Raw genomic sequence first — 16,413 nt, 5'->3', positions numbered from 1 at the left:
TTAAGCTATTTAATGTGTACAGTACATGTTTTGCCTCCCCAACTAGATTGTAAACACCTAGAGGATAGAAACTGTACCTTGTTCTTTCTGTATCCCTCTCAGTGCCTATGACTAGACTGGAGACGCCAGGGGAGCTCATTAAGTGTTGTTGACACTCTTCGGACCATCCTCCGTCCCACCTCGGCCACTCCCCTTTTCCTCGGTGACCACTCTACTTCCTCCTCCTGGGTCCCCACCCCTGCCCGCTCCCTCTACTTTTATCCCCTCTAGCCCCGCTCGCCCTCGTGGAGTTCATCCGTTCCCACCACGTCCCCCGCCCCAGGCAGAATCTCCAGCGTCCCCTAGCGACAAGGCGGTAGCCCCTAGCAACCGCATCTCGGTTTCCTGACGACGACGGCACGTAAGGTCACGTCAGCGCGCCGTGGTTCCGCCCCCGGCGCCGGCTGGCCCCGCCTGCCCGCGCCTCTTTCGTCGCCGCCGCTGCTGCCGTTTCTGCTGCCGCTGCTGCTGCTGCCGCCGCTGTCGCCGCCCGAGACTCGCGCAGAGCAGTTATGGCGGATCCAGCAGCACCCGCGCCCGCAGTCTCGGCTCCCGCCCAGGTCCCAGACACGGCCCCGGACGAGACCTCGGCCCCGGACGCAGCCCCCGCCCCGGCCCCGGCCCCCGCCCCGGACTCGGCCTCCGGGCCGTCCTCGGACTCCGGTCCCGAAGCCGGCTCGCAGCGGCTGCTCTTCTCTCACGACCTGGTGTCGGGCCGTTACCGCGGCTCGGTGCACTTCGGGCTGGTGCGCCTCATCCACGGCGAGGACTCGGACTCGGAGGGCGAGGAGGAGGGCCGCGGGAGCTCGGGCTGCTCCGAGGCGGGGGGCGCGGGCCACGAGGAGGGCCGGGCCAGCCCGCTGCGCCGCGGCTACGTGCGCGTCCAGTGGTACCCGGAGGGCGTCAAGCAGCACGTGAAGGAGACCAAGGTGCGGCTGGGCGGCGGGCCGGCGGGCGGGGGCCGGGGCCGGGGGCCGACGGAGGACCGAGTTGGCAGCTAGAGCCCTAGGGTAGGAGTGGAGACGTGCGGGTCGCTGCCCGGAATGGTGCAACTGCAGTGGGCCGAGGTGGGAGGACAAGCCTCAGCGGAGGGGACGCTCCGGTGCAAAGTCATTGCACCAGCCCTGGGCCACCGGGCCCCGGGCTTCCGCACACGGAGGACTTCCAAGCCGTACTAGGCTGCGGTGTCGGCCTCAAGATTGTGTATGTGGACCCACTCTGGTGGGGGGAACTCCTGGGGCTCTCGGGCACGCTCGGCTTTACACCGGTGCGGCGTTTTGCTGACCCCCAAGGAGCTACATGCTGCATTGTGCATCCAGAAAGGAAGGCCGTGCCGGTCCGGTCCGTGCAGGGAGGGGTTGTGGCATTCCAAAACAAAGATAGAGGTGAAAATCGCGGCCGACATAAAACCCCAAGAAGTTCACTAGATTACAGAATGCGTTATTATGGGTGAAGAAAACCAACTCCTTTGTGTTTTACCTTGTTGTCTCGTTTTAATTGCTGCAGGGAACTTTGAGTAAATCATTAACAATCAGAGCTGTGATATTAATAGTACTGGGGGAGCAGGGAGGGATGTGACAGCTGCTGACTGGGATTGATGACTCTTAAGTACAGTTGGACTAATTGAAAAAAAAAAAACTATAGAACTATGGATGGAGGAGAGCCACCCATTTGGAAACCTGAAGGGTTTTTTTTTTTTTTACCTGAGGCCATTAAGGAAACGTCAGACTCCCTTATGATGTTGGTGAATACTGCAGTTTTACAAAACTGCAAAAAGCATTCATTGTCATAAACCTGAAACTGTGAACCAAGGTTGGTTTGGTGGTTTTCATGACTTGTTTTCTTGAGTGTGAATTCCTATCAGTGATTCAGACAGACACACACGCCCCCTGTATTTTTCACCCCTTCTTCATCTCCTCCTCCTTCTCTCCTTCAAGAAAACATTTCGAATGCTTCTTAAAAATTACCACCAGTATTGCTGTGTTGGGAAGCAGGAATCAGGCCTGGGCTGGTTTAGCTGCCTGGGATGTTGAGTGGTGTGATTTCAGGGGAGGGCACTTTAGAAGTTAATCTGGGTTTCTCACACCCTGGGAGACAAAGGTGACCTGCACAAGGGGTCTGTGATGACAGCTCAGGCGGGGAAAAAGGCCCCACTCCCAGGAAGAGCCTATGATCCATTTCCTAGTGGCAGAAGTGACTGCTGATACCAGCAAGGTCTTTTTCCTGGCCAGCGCACGGGCATCCACAGGCATAGAAATCTGCACACAGGACCCCTGGCTTCCCCTCAGAGAAATACAAATCAGGCGGTAGCTTCTCTGACTCGGAGAGAAAACGATAAGTTCATGCAAAAGTATGTGGAAAAGATTACTTTTTGCAGCAGAATGCTTCTTAAAAATTACCACCAGTGTTGCTGTGTTGGGAAGGGAAGATCTTTGCTCTTTACGCTGTGTTTGTGCATTGTCACACTAGCAAATGGTTGCTAGCGTTTTCCCGTGGGTTCTTAAAAAATGTTTTTCCCTAACCATCTTCTCTAAAGGTTTGTGACTTTGGAACGGAACTCGTTTTACTCTGTCATGGCCTCCTGCCCTGGGACTCAGGGAGGCAGGCCTAGCTCACTGCCGGGAGCTGCCATGTTTATCAGTTGTTGTTCCTTTTCATCTTGACACTGGTGGTTAACTTTGTTTACAGTTATGTTCAGTCTGCCTCCCCCCACCATGTGTAATTATACGAAGTTTGACTTAAAATACCTATTTTGGAATCTAGTAGAAAGTAGCTACAAGGCACCAGCTTGGATATATTTTGAAGCTGCCGTCTTGACTTGCTTTGAATTTGTTGAAATCCATCGTGGCTCCAGTGGTGATGTTTTCTTTGCCATTGTAGTTTCTGCAGCTTCTGAGCTTGGCAGAAGCTAAGGGATATAAGAATTCTAGGAAGTGGTGACATGTAGTGTCTATTCATGGATGGCAGGACCCACTGCTGCTTTTAGGATTTGAAAGTAGGCTTACTGGGGAGGGAGAGGCGAGTTTATACCTGATAGGCACCTCTCTGTTACCCAGAGCCGTAGGCACAGATGACCCTGGTCAGCTGAATGTCTCTCTTGCTTTGCTCCTGACCACCCACTAGGGTGACGGGGTGGGTCCTGGGACCTTGCAGCATTGTGGTTTAGGAAGATTTTCCTTCTCACCTCCCACTCCTTATAAATCCATTGAGGTGACGGTGTGCCGTAAAGGAAAGACCATTAGACCGAGACTGAGCATTTAGGTTCTGATTCCTAGTCCCCCACTAATCTGGTTATGAGATTTGAGAACCCAGTTACTGATAGAATAAAATAGTGACAATCTTGGGAAACTTCTTTCTTTTTAAAGCTGCCACCTATTGGCATTTTGTAAGTAGTGTCCTGTTAGTGTGGGTTGTTTAGTAGGCTGTGGAGTGTTTTTGTAGTTTTCATGTTAGTACGGTAGACAATGAGTAATCTTAGTCTCTTAATTTCTTTTAAATTTTTAATGAACAAATTCAGAGAGAGAGATGAAGAGGCTGGCCAACAAGTCCTATCCCCTCCTGGCCACTACCATGAAAATTATCAACAGAAATAAAATAAGGAGTTCTTCCTAGAAACTGGAATTTATGGTCCAGCGCCTGAGGCTTCAAGCAGCCAAAGTTACACTTCTTCAGGACGTAAAAGAAGCGCGCGGTTCGTGCTCCTTCCTCTCCCTGAGCTCCTGACCCCTTCAGCGTGGGAGCTGATTTATCTACTTGAAACTTTTCCCATTTGGCCAGGGATCTCCTATGCGGAGATTTGCCCCATCCCCATCAGCGGTCATCCTTTGAGTAAATGTTTGGAATAAAGCCAAATGCCGATAGCCTCTTCCCCTTCTCGAGCATTGGCTAGACGTGGTGGGTCTTTCTGGTCTCCACGTGAGATGGTTGGACAGAGTGGCCCCTATAAGGAAGAGAGCTAACTGCTGTCTGTCCAGGTTTAGGGCCTTCCTGTTCACACTGCTTTAGCTTTCCTTTGCTTTCCCATCTCTCGTGCGTTGTCTTTTGCTCTCAGTTGCCACAACTTTCAGGGTCTTACCTGGCTTGAAATTTCATGTCTAAATTAAAGCTGTCTGTTCGTGATCATCCTGCTTTTGTGAGATGTTTTGTGTCGTGTGTGTGTGTGTGTGTGTGTGTGTGTGTGTGTGTGTGTAGCATCCCTGATGTCAGGAATTGGCTTTTCAGTCTATTTTTGTCTCCTACTCAGGCCATCATTTCCATGGGGAAAGCTATTTAAGTGTCGCATCACAGCCTGCGAAGTTTGCTTCCTTCTCTTGTCCAGGTGCTGGGCTCATTAAAAGCAGTTGTTCTTAGTGATGTAAGGTTAAGCAAGATGCAGGACTAAGTGCATCTAATTGCATTTTATTCAGGTAGGATCACAGCGCTTGTGGCATCTCACCGTTGTTCTGTGACTTTAGTCTTCGCCCCTTGGCTTCTGGTTTCTAACTCCTAGGCCTCAGTGCCTTCGTGGTGCCTCTGTCTGGCTCGCCACCTGACTCAAGGGCACTTTCACCAGATGAAGGGCGTGTGTTTGTGTCCCGTGATTGGAAGTCAAAACCCTTGGGTGCTCTTCCTGTCTGTCACCTACTCTGAATGACCTTGGCCTTGTCACTGCCTCATTTTGTCTCTCTGCAATAAAATACGAGGTCTGTCTTTCTAGCCCCTGAAATGAGCCTGCACAGGTGGAATAACCAGAAGTGTCGCCAGGTGGTGCCCGTAGCAGCCACTTGGCTCTTAGCAGACACCATCCTGATGTCCATCAGACAGAGCCAGCCCCGTCCCTGCAGGAGATCACGTCCATGTGTCATAGGGTGATGCCACTCGAAAGAGAAGCAAAAGGTGCACCACAGGGGTTTGTTTCAGGGGTGTAGGAATTCCTGTTTGATGATGTTGTTGCTTGTGACCTGGTGGATTATAGATTTGATTTCTTTATTAAGCCTCTTCTATAAATACTCATGATCTTCACTCCTCTGTTACTTTATAAGAAATTCAGTAGTGCACGTTTAAAGTAACGTCTGCTGAAGTCCACCAACCTCCAGGAGGGGGAGGGAATGAATATGTATGTATGTTATGTATATCTTCCAGAATCCAGGAGGCATCTTTTGAAATTCCCAAAAGACAGGTAACGGGATTATGAATTATAGGGATGACAGAGTATTGCTTTTGTACTTAAAGATTACATAATGTTTGTTCTTCTCATTATTGTGGTACTACGTGCTGGGCACTCCATAAGTGCTTTATGTGTATTGCTCACTTAATGCTTGCAGTACCCCTGTGAATTAGGTACTGTTATCATCCCTGTATTTCAGAGGAGGAAACTTAGGAACAGAGAAGTTGAGTAACTTGTCCAATGTCACACTGCTAATAAGTGGAGGAACCCAAATACAAATGGAAGTAAATATAGTTTGCTGTCATCTGAGGATTCACAGGTCGTTAATATATCGAGTTCCCTAATCAAACATGAGTCACAAACCCTGTGATTGGCATTAATCATCCAGTCTTTGCACACTTAGAAGTCATAGTGGAGTAGGCGGGAAGCGCAGGTGAGGAGAAAGGGCAGGGCATTGGGATGGGTGGGAGGTGGACCAGCGGCCGCAAGGGAGGGGATCATGGCTGGGAGCAGGCGTGTGGGGGAAACACCATGTTGGCGCTGCAGGGCGCTTCTCTTCTACAGTTGTCATTCCCCGGCCCCTCGGTCGTTATCAAAATAATGGTCAGAAAACACATTTTATTTCCGGAGAACTTGTGAACACCCCTAGATGTTGAGTGTAAGGAACCTTTGTAAGTCTGATTCCCCACCTGCATCTCCCATAGCAGAGCAGGTCTGAGTAACTGGTCTTTCTATGTTGTCTTAGAAAAGGTTGGTGTTAGGAAATCCAGCCTGACCTCGTGCCCCCTCTCCTGCTGCTGTTGTCACCCTCCGGCTGGGAATGCTGAGTCACGAGTCAGGTTCAGGTTCGGAAGGACTCCTCGGAGAGAGGCTGAGTTCCGCTCAGTTCCAGTCCCTTCTCCTGTCAGTTTCCCGGCAGACTCTGCTCCCCACCTGTTTTGGCTTTAGGACATTGAAGGTCTTTTAGTGCTTTCCCCATCCCCACATCACTGGTATTCCTACTTTTTTCTTTGTCATTTTCCTGTTCCATTGAAAGGAACTTTTTCTCTTTTTTACTCTTTTCCCCAGGGGCCTCATGGAATCCAGTGGAACATCTATGGGGCCAGTACTTTACAAGAGGGGTGCAGGTATAGTGTGTGACGTGAATTGCCGTCACAACAATGCTGGACCCGTGATCAGTGTTAGCTGACCCTGTGGTCCCCTCAGAGTTGAATTTAGGGTGATTTCGGTGATGAGTGGGTTCTCTCTTAAAAAGCCTTAACCCTTGGAAGACGTAATCTGTGCTTCTATTCCGATTGAAAGAACTTTCGGAGTTAGGCAGCTTCTGGATCGGGGTGGGAGGGTGCTCAAAAGGGGGAAATGGCCATCAGGACCGTTAACAAAGTGCTTTTCAGTTTACAAGGTGCTGTCACTTGTACTTACTAGCAGTTTGGTGTTTTTAACTGTAGCTCCTCCCTGAGGCTTCACTGGCCTGGCGGCTCGATGCTAAGCCCTGAGAAAGTTGAGGTTTTCACGCAGCTGCGTCCACAGTGGCAGCTCTTACTGAGCAGGGACACATGTTCAGAATTTCTTCTCTTGCTGACATTTCCCCCGGCCTCGGGGGGCTTTATTAGGAGCCACCTGACGTGTGGTTACAGACAGAGAAGAGCAAAACGCTTACTGGAATTTTTTGTAGTTCAGAATAGGACTGAATCATGTTAATGGGAGCCCTCTGCGTTTATCTACTCCAAGCTTCTTTGCCCTTGTTTTGCTCTTCAGCTGCACTCTGCGGTTGAGGATTTCGTGTCCTTCAGTGCAGGCGGACTGTGTTGAATGGATCTTTTGGTCAGTTTTGTCCGCAGGTATACTGTGTTCTTAAGCAGGATTGTGAAAAAGTTTTTATGATTTAAACATTGAGGCAAATGATACACTGTTCAGGAGTATTCAGCTAGGCAGTAAGTGCTGGAATGCATGTCTTTTTTGGGTTAAATCCAGTTGACTGGCTGAGGGGTTTTTGGTTTGCATATTTTGAGAGATGGAAACCTTTTATTTTCTGCAGCGAGGTCAAAGGAATGAGACACTTACCAGGTCACTTCTGGTTTAAATTGATAGCATAACTATATCTGGTAAAAATTCATTCTAACTGTGACAATCTGAGCAGTTTAAAAAAAAAAAAAAGGAAAAAGCAGTCAATCCTATTCAGCAATAAAATGAACCCCCCCCAGCTGCTGGAGAGAGTTCCTGCAGTATTAAGAGCGTTCTTCATTTGCATCCTGCAAGCGAGAGCTGGTCTTTCACACTCCGCAGCTCTGATGAGGTTCTTCCTCCTTGTTTTAATTTTGATCCTCTTTGTGGGAGATGCTGCTGTGATGAGGGCTAGTGAAGCCGTCTTGACAGGCATATCCACAGGACTGTCCTTGCCGGCCCTCTGTAAGTACAGGCGGGCAGGAATACAGACACACACACTCTGTGTCTCTTGCGTGGCTCCTGGCAGCATCAGGACGTGACATACTCCGTGTTGAAAGCATCCTATTTGTCTGCTCTGTGTAATTACTTAAGGGAGTTCGAGGGCCCTGAAGGCTGATGATATCACTTCAGGGTGAGGAAGGAAGAGCATCTCGCCCACCCTGGTGTGCTTTGGGGGGCACCCCAGCACCCCGTGATGAGAAGGGGGTGTGCCTCCGTTTCCTTGTGACTGGCACACCCCAAGCCTTTCTTCTTCTGGCCTCGCACCACTGGGTGTGAACAGCTCTTCTCAAGGACCAGTGAATTCCTGGTCACTGTACTCACTGATTTTTTCTCAGTTCCTGTCCTTTTGACCTGCCAGCCTTGTTAATATGGTCCGTCACCCTCCTACTGGAACCTTTCTTCCACTGGGTTCCACTATACTGGCTGTAGTGAATTTTTCTCTCTTTTACCTTTTTCCTCTTAACCTCTCTCAGAGGTTCTCCTCTCCTCCTGTCTTTTCTTCAGTGCTGTCATCTGCTCCTGCAGTGCAGCTGGTATCTGCATTTACACGACTTCCAGGTCCACAGCGCGTTCCCAACTGCTTCCTTGCTAGCCCTGTCCTGTCATCTAGAGCCTCAGACTTCTCACGTGTAACTGCCCTCCCCACCCCAAATCTATGGAATTTTAAAAATTCCTTTTCCCAACTTTTTATTATGAAAAAATTTCAAACATACAGAAAAGTTGGACGACTAGTCCAGTGATTACTAATTACCAACAACCATCTTGAGTCAGCAGTTAACCTTCTGCCAAGTTTGCTTTATCTGTGTGTGTGAGAGTATGCGAATGTTTCCTCCTGAGCCATTGGTAAGTTAGTAGCAGACATGGTGACAGTCACCTCTAAATACTCAAGTGTACATCTTCTAAAAATCAGAACATTTGGGATCATTTTAAATTTACCTTTCTGGGCTCCCATTCTAATTTTTTTTCCCTATTATGAATAATGCTGCTATGAAAATGGGTGTACAGATATTTCTTTGTGATCCTGTTTTCAGTTCTTTTGGGATATACTCAGAAGTGGAATTGCTGGATCATATAGTAATTCCATTTTTACTTTTTTGAGCAACTGCCACACTGTTTTTCCATAGCAGTGATACCATTTTACATTCCCACCAACAGGGCACAAGGGTCCCAATTTCTCCATATCCTAGTTTGTTATTTTTATTTATTTATTTTTTGATCATAGCCATCCTGCTGGGTGTGAGGTAATATCTCATTGTAGTTTTGATTTGCGTTTCCCAGATGATAAGCGATGTTGGGCATCTTTTCATGTGCTTATTGGTCACTTGTATATCTTCTTTGAAGAACCTTTTATTCCAAGTCATTTGCCCATGTTTGAATTGGGTTGTTTGTTTTTTCGTTGTTGTTGAGTTTTAGGAGTTCTCTCTGTATTCTGGATATTAATCCTTTATCAGATATGTGATTTGCAAACATTTTCCCCCATTCTCTGGGTTGCCTTTTTACTCTGTTGGTAATGTCTTGACGCATACAGTTTTAAAATTTCCATGAAGCCCAAATTTGTCTGTTTTTTCTTCTGTTGTCTGTAGCTTTGGTGTCAGGCCCCCATTCTAATTTGTCATTAAATCTTTGTTTGAAACGCCTCTTGCATCCTCTGCATGTCCTTTCTCCTGGACTGGTTCGCTCTCTGGTTGCCTCGTGTCCAGACACCTCTCCTGGTCTCCCTGCCTCCAGACCCAGGACCCGAGGCTGACCCCCAGCCGCTTGTCATGCCTTAGCTTGTCTTCAAGGCTCCTCACCTATGTTTCACATGGCCTCCAGCCTCTTCAGGTGACTCCAGCTAATCTGTTTCCCCAAATCAGTTGCGCTGTTCCCTGCGTCTCAAGCCCTGTGGCACTTAGACGACACACTTGGGTTCTCTCCCTGGGTTGGACGCTTCTTGAGAAAGAGAGCTTTCTGTGAAAGCTTATATTCTGAGTGACTCACGTGTAGGAGTGAGTAACTCCTTCAATTAAAAATGGATTTGGGGGCTTCCCTGGTGGCGCGGTGGGTGAGAGTCCGCCTGCCGATGCAGGGGACGCGGGTTCGTGCCCTGGTCCGGGAAGATCCCACATGCCGCGGAGCGGCTGGGCCCGTGAGCCATGGCCGCTGAGCCTGCGCGTCCAGAGCCTGTGCTCCGCAACGGGAGAGGCCACAGCGGTGAGATGCCCGTGAACCGCAAAAAAAAAAAAAAAAAAAAAGGATCTAACCATCCCTGTTTATCAGTGGTGGGGGAGTGGGGAAAGCGTGGGTAAATGATATCTGATCGGCACTTGTAAAGGCTGATTGCATGGAATCACCTGGCTCTTGTTAATGCAGATTCTTCTGAAACAGACTGGGGTGGGTGGGCCTGAGGACCTGCACGTCTGATATGCTCCCTGTGATGCAGGTTCTGCTTGATGGGACTAACTACCCTTTGAATTGGACTGATACGTAGGTCCTTAAAAGCCCTGTTGATGTCAATAGTTTCAGTTTTTAATCTACCCCCATCCCAAGTTTTAAGCATATACAGCTGGTTTGAGGGTTTTGTCACCCTTCTGCTTAGTCTTCTAGTAGCAGTGTTAATGCCAGAAATTGTCAAAAGATGGGGCCACAGGAGGGAAGGGAAATTAAGTTGCCTTTAAAAACCAGGCAGTGCTTTCAGGTCATAGTGGTAGAAAGACCTGTTTTCTTCCCCACTACCCTTTTGCCTACTGACCAATATTAGTACACAGCTGTCGCTGAGACGTTTCATTGGACTTAATTTCTTTTTAGGGTGAAAATATATGACAGTTGTCATGAGTATAATGCAACCAGTCCAAGAGAAAAATGATGGAAATTGCTGTCCTTCAGCCAGCCAGTACCGGCGGGGTGCCTGCCGTGTGCCAGGAAGTGTAATGCTTGCTTTGCGTGTGTCATCTTTCTCTTTCCCTAAAGTGGCCAGTGTCCCCATTTTAGAGAGGAAGAGATTAAAACCGAGAGGATGCCTGTAACTCACTCAAGGCACACAACTAGTGAGGGGCTGGCCTGGGATGTTTGTGCTGCCAAAGCTCGGGCTCTTTTCTCTTTCTTTCTTTCTTTTTTAATTAATTAATTAATGTATTTATTTTTGGCTGTGCCGGGTCTTGCTCGCCGCACGCGGGATCTTTCGTGGCTCTTTCGTCGCTGTGCGTGGGCTTAGTTGCCCCAAGGCATGTGGGATCTTAGTTCCCCTTGAACCGAGTCCCCTGCATTGGAAGTGGATTCTTAGCCACTGGACCGCCAGGGAAATCCCTTGGGCTCTTTGCACTGGGTACACAGCTGCCCCTGCAACTGCTGGGTGCTGTGGAAGGTGGAGACCCCCCCAGACCCTGCCCTCTAGATCAGGGGCCAGCACACTTCCATAAAGGGCCAGGTAGAAATATTTTCGGCTTAGCAGGCTATACTGTCTCCTTCACATCTACTCACCTTTGCTGAGGCAGTGTGAAAACATTCAGAGACAGTAAGCAAACAACTGGGCATGGGCTGTGTTCCAATAAGATTTTACTTTAAAAAAGAGGCAGTGGGGCTTCCCTGGTGGCGCAGTGGTTGAGAGTCCGCCTGCCGATGCAGGGGACATGGGTTCGTGCCCCGGTCTGGGAAGATCCCACATGCCGCGGAGCGGCTGGGCCCGTGAGCCATGGCCGCTGAGCCTATGCGTCCGGAGCCTGTGCTCCGTCCACAACGGGAGAGGCCACAACAGTGAGAGGCCCGCATACCACACACACACAAAAAAAGAGACAGCAGGCTGGATTTGGCCTGTAAGCCACAGTTGGCCAGCCTGTGCTCTGGAAGGGTCCTGAGCAATGGACATATGATGTAAGCCAGGTCTCGTAATTTTAACCTTAATAAGGAACCACATTTGAAAAGAAAATAGAAAACAGGTGAAATTAATTGTAATGTATTTTAATCCAATGTATCAAAAATATCATGCCAACGTGTAATCAGTATAAAAATTACTGTTGAAATATTTGACATTCTCCTTTCTCTAACGGCTACTGTACTGGATAGCACTGCTCGAGAAACTGAGTCTGACAGGAGAGAACAGCAGCCCTCTAACCCCTTCGAGCGCTTTATTTTCTTCATAGCACCTGCAGTCTCTGAGATTTTATTACTTCATTTCCTTCTTTGCTGTCTCCCCCACCAGAAAGGAAGGGGTCAGAAACGTCTCTGCTCTCAGTGCCTACAACAGGACTGGCCCAAAGCAGCACTGATGTTTGTTTCATGAGTGAATGAAGGAGTGCACATAAGGTTCCATCTGAAGGTGCAGTGAACACTCAAAAGAGAGTTTGGTAGGAGAGCATTAGGAAAAGCTTTCCTGGAGGCAGGTTTTGGGCTAGCTCTTGAAAGGTAAGAATTTGGAATCACAGTGCTGGGAGGGAAGGGTGTCCTAAGTGGGAAGACCAATGTGAACAAAGACAAGAGAGGCCGGAAGTTTGGGCGACATTCCGGAGCGATAGTTCACTTGGCCTTAGAGCTCCTTTAGACTTAAAAATTATTGAGGCCCCCAGTGAGCTTTCATTTATATGGGTTGTATTGATATTTACCATATAAGAAATTTAAACAAAATTTAAAACTCAGGAATACCCAGGCACACATTCTGTTAGCCATCAGAACAGTGACATCATCACATCATGTCGCCTCTGGAAAATTCCACCATAGACTTGTGAGAGGACGAGAGTGAACAGAGCAAGTAACACCTTAGTAGTATTTTGAGGAAGTTTTGACTTTGGACCTCCTTAAAGGGCCTCAGGGATCCCTAGGCCACATTTTGAGAACTGCTGAGCTAGAGGTGGGGGTGAGGAGAAGGCAGGTGAGAGAGAGAGTGCCAGCAAATGTGCTTGAATCTGATTACAAATAATAACAGTCAACGTTTATCGTGCACCTGCTACGTTCTAGGCACTGTCCCTGTGAAACAGGTGTTATTATTTAACAGATGAGGACGGGTCTGAGGCTGCCCAAGGTCACGTAGTAAGTGGAAGAGCTTGGGTTAAACCAGGCAGTTGCCCCTCAAAGACTGCATCACACTTGCTCTGTGTTTATAAAGGTCTTTGAATGATAGACTCAGGAGTTTGGTTTTTTTGTTTCCGGTTTTGTTTTGTGTTTTTTTTTTTTACATAATGAGGAGCCACTTCAAAGTTTGCAGTGAATGAGTGAATGATCTGGCAGCAGCTCACAAGATGGATTAGGTGGGGGAGCTGGGGATCCTGGAGATCATAGGGGAGCTGGGGACCCTGGAGACCAGTTAGGAGGCTTTTACATACAGGGCAAGTGAGTTGTGTCTTCTGTACGTTGAATTTGCACATACATATATATATGCATGGCTCACGCAGAGTGTTGAAAGTACTGATTTTTCAAACAAAATGGCCCTAAGTGTAACCCAAGGACTTCAGAGGGAAAGCTGGTGTGTTGGACTTAGTGATGGCGTCAGGAAGTTTTCAAGGATAATTTTGATGGTGCTCAGTTTGACCTGGGGACCTAACTCCCAAGTGAAATTAGGACTCTGTTGAATCTGAGACAGCAGTCGTAAAGCTTTGAGTTAGGGTCATGGGGTTAGAGAGGTGGAGGGGTGTTGGGGAAGCTTTGCTCCTGCACAAAGGCAGGAAAGGCTTCTGGGGAGTAAGAAGCAGAGCACATGTAGCACTGACAGGGCTGCAGCAGTGGGCGTCGGCAGGCCAGGTGCCGGGATGATCAGGAGGGAGTCGAGGAGCCATTACGTTTCTTGTTTTTTATTGTGGCAAAGTATGCGTAACATAAAATTTACCATTTTTAAGTGTACAGTTCAGTGGCATTAAGTATAGTCACGTTTTTGTGCGACCTTCTCCACCATCCATCTCCAGGACATTTTCGTCTCCCCAAACTGAAGCTCTGTCCTCATTAAACGGTAACCATTTGCAAGAGTAATAGCCATTCACTGCAGACATGTGGTCCCCCAGCGTTCAGGGAGTGAGGGGACATGTGGCAGAGACCCGGGCTTCCCAAGGGCACGACCAGGTGATGTCCCTCCAGTAATAGCGATGGGAACAGAGGGTGAGGACTCTGTTTTGGATGTGCTGTGTCTTAGGGAGATACCTGCCTTGGAAATATGTGTTCAGTCTGTCCCCCATCTTTCTTTTTTTTTTTCGGTATGCAGGCCTCTCACTGTTGTGGCCTCTCCCGTTGCGGAGCACAGGCTCCAGACGCACAGGCTCAGCGGCCATGGCTCACGGGCCCAGCTGCTCCACGGCATGTGGGATCTTCCCGGACCGGGGCACGAACCCGCGTCCCCTGCATCGGCAGGCGGACTCTCAACCGCTGCGCCACCAGGGAAGCCCCCCCATCTTTCTTTCATTCTTACTGTTGTCCTATTTCATGCCCTCATAATTGCATTTTAAAAATAAACACTGGGCTTCCCTGGTGGCACAGTGGTTGAGAGTCTGCCTGCCGATGCAGGGGACACGGGTTCGTGCCCCAGTCCGGCTAGGCCCATGAGCCATGGCCACTGAGCCTGTGTGTCCGTAGCCTGTGCTCCGCAACGGGAGAGGCCACAACAGTGAGAAGCCCATGTACCACAAAAAAAAGAAGAAAAAAAAAAACGACACTATTTAGATTTACAGAAAAGTTGCAAAGATCCTGGTATACCCTTCACCCAGCTTCCCCCCAATGTTAACATCTTATGTAACACGGTATATTTGTCAAAAGCAAGAAGCTAACATTGGTTCCACACGATTAGCTAAACTACACACTTCTACTTGGATTAGTTTTCCACTAATGTCTTTTTTCTGTTCCAGGGTCCAAATCTATGGTACCACATTGCATTTAGCATAATTGCCTTTCAAATGTTGGAAAAACCCTTCTAATTGATCTTTCTTTACCTAAGCCACACTTCATCCTCTTCCCTAAGAGTTATCTTACTGAAGAACTTTGTTCAACAGCTTTTGATGCCAGAGAGAAGGGGTCAAGCAAGATGCTTTCTGAGAGAAGGGTGTCGGAAGCCACCTGTAACCATGGAGAGCACTTGTGGAGAGTAGAGGGCAGCCGCTGGCAGAAAGAGCGGCAGTGGGTAGACAGGTGAACGCGGAGGGCGTGGGAGTGTAGGCACCCAGGGTCAGGGACGTAGGGAAAGTGCAGACTTAACATCCTGTTGTTCAGTCTCTGTGGTCCAACACTGAAGAAAAATTGGTGGGATTATTCTCTTATTTGTCTTAGATTGATAGCTTTTTTATTTTTTCTGATTGCAAGTTATATTAAGTTCCTTATACATACTTGATACAAAATTGCAAGAACATACAAAAAGTAGGTTAAAAAAAGTCTCCTATGATTCCACCACTCAAGTGTAACTGCTTTTTATCATTTCAGTGGATGGTTATTCTAGTCTTCTATGAACATATAACTATTTGTTTTCACAAATACATGCTGTGCTTAATCCCTCCTCCTGTCCCACACCACTTAACAAATGTAAACTGGACCGTTTGCAAGTGTCCAGGAGGAGTTCAAGTTTGCAGTACCCACGTGTATTTCCACAGAACAGTGGAAGCTTTAAACCCAGACAGTCTGCTTCCCTTTGCTGGTCAGTGTTCTAAAACGCACGTTTCCCACGACAGTGTCATCTGCGTCGGAACTCTGTCAGATTTGTTGCTGTGCAGGCGACTCCTCATGCTTTGATGCACACTGATTCTCTTGGGCTCGAGTCTAAAGACTTATTCCCAGATTGTCTTTCAGAAACAAAGAACACCAATAACAAAAACCTTTGCCACTTTTACCTTGCCTCGGCTTTCGGGTCTCAGGTCCGAGCCTTCTGCTGAACCCACAGCAGACATTGGCTGAGGAGGTGCCCGGGTCTTGGGTCTTTGCACCCATCCGTCCCTCTTCCTCAGAAAGGCCAGCACTGTGGGCACCTCACAGGGGTTTGCTCAGCCCTTCAGGATCATTTCCTCTGTTGATCAGCTCATCCCATAAACTACTCTTCAAGTACGATTTATCATGCTCTTTCTGCGTTCTCTTTATTGGAATTGTCATCTGTAACCTTGGGAGCCTGCATATTCAAGTTCTTTTAACAGCAGCTGTGGTGCCCACTGCCTTTGCTCTTTTCAGATGTGATGGGATTAACGTTTGTGGAACACATGCAGACTCACTGCAGGCACAATCGGAAAGGCCGAGTAGGACTGTTTGCTTTCTGGAATGTGGCTTTGGGCCTGTCTACAGTGTTCCGAAGTTGGGTGTTCAGAGGTGGAGGTGTTTCTATTTCGTAACATTTTCTCCCCATTTCAAAAAAAATTTTTGAGGTGGCGCAGTGGTTAAGACTCCGAGCTCCCAATGCAGGGGCCCGGATTCGATCCCTAGTCAGGGATCTAGATCCCACATGCATGCCACAGCTAAGACCCGGTGCAACCAAATTAAATAAATAAATAAATACTAAAAACAAAATTTTTTTGACAGCGTGATTTTTAATGAATTCCCGTAATTCCATCAGATGGATGAAACCAGTTCTTTAACCAGTCTCTTTTGACAAGCTAGTTCGTTGCCTGTTTTTCACAGTTTTAAATGATGGGACTAACATCTTATACTACTTTTTTTTCTATCTTGTTAAGTTTCTTAGGATAAATTCCTAAATGAAATTACTGGTCAAGGGATAGGAGTACATTTTTTTAATATTTATTTATTTACTTATTTATATATTTATTTAGGCTGCGCCGGGTCTTCTTTGCAGCAACATGGGATCTTTGTTTCAGCACGCAGTGTTGCGGCATGCGGACTCTTAGTTGCGCCAT

General features: G+C 48.0%; 1 protein-coding gene across 1 annotated transcript in view; it reads left to right on the top strand.

The window, feature by feature from the left end:
• The first annotated feature begins 464 nt into the window (after nucleotides 1–464).
• The window catches only part of UBE2O (ubiquitin conjugating enzyme E2 O), a 56,139-nt gene continuing 40,190 nt past the window's right edge, over nucleotides 465–16,413 (top strand). The window contains exon 1 of the mRNA XM_004275509.4: nucleotides 465–968. Within this exon, the coding sequence (XP_004275557.1) occupies nucleotides 552–968 (417 nt within the window). The 5' untranslated portion in view covers nucleotides 465–551. The remainder of the gene's footprint in view (nucleotides 969–16,413) is intronic.

This window comes from Orcinus orca, chromosome 19, assembly GCF_937001465.1.
Source record: "Orcinus orca chromosome 19, mOrcOrc1.1, whole genome shotgun sequence".
Taxonomy (NCBI): Eukaryota; Metazoa; Chordata; class Mammalia; order Artiodactyla; family Delphinidae; genus Orcinus; species Orcinus orca.
Note: the sequence above shows the minus strand (reverse complement) of the source record. Positions and strands in the feature narration are given on the sequence as shown.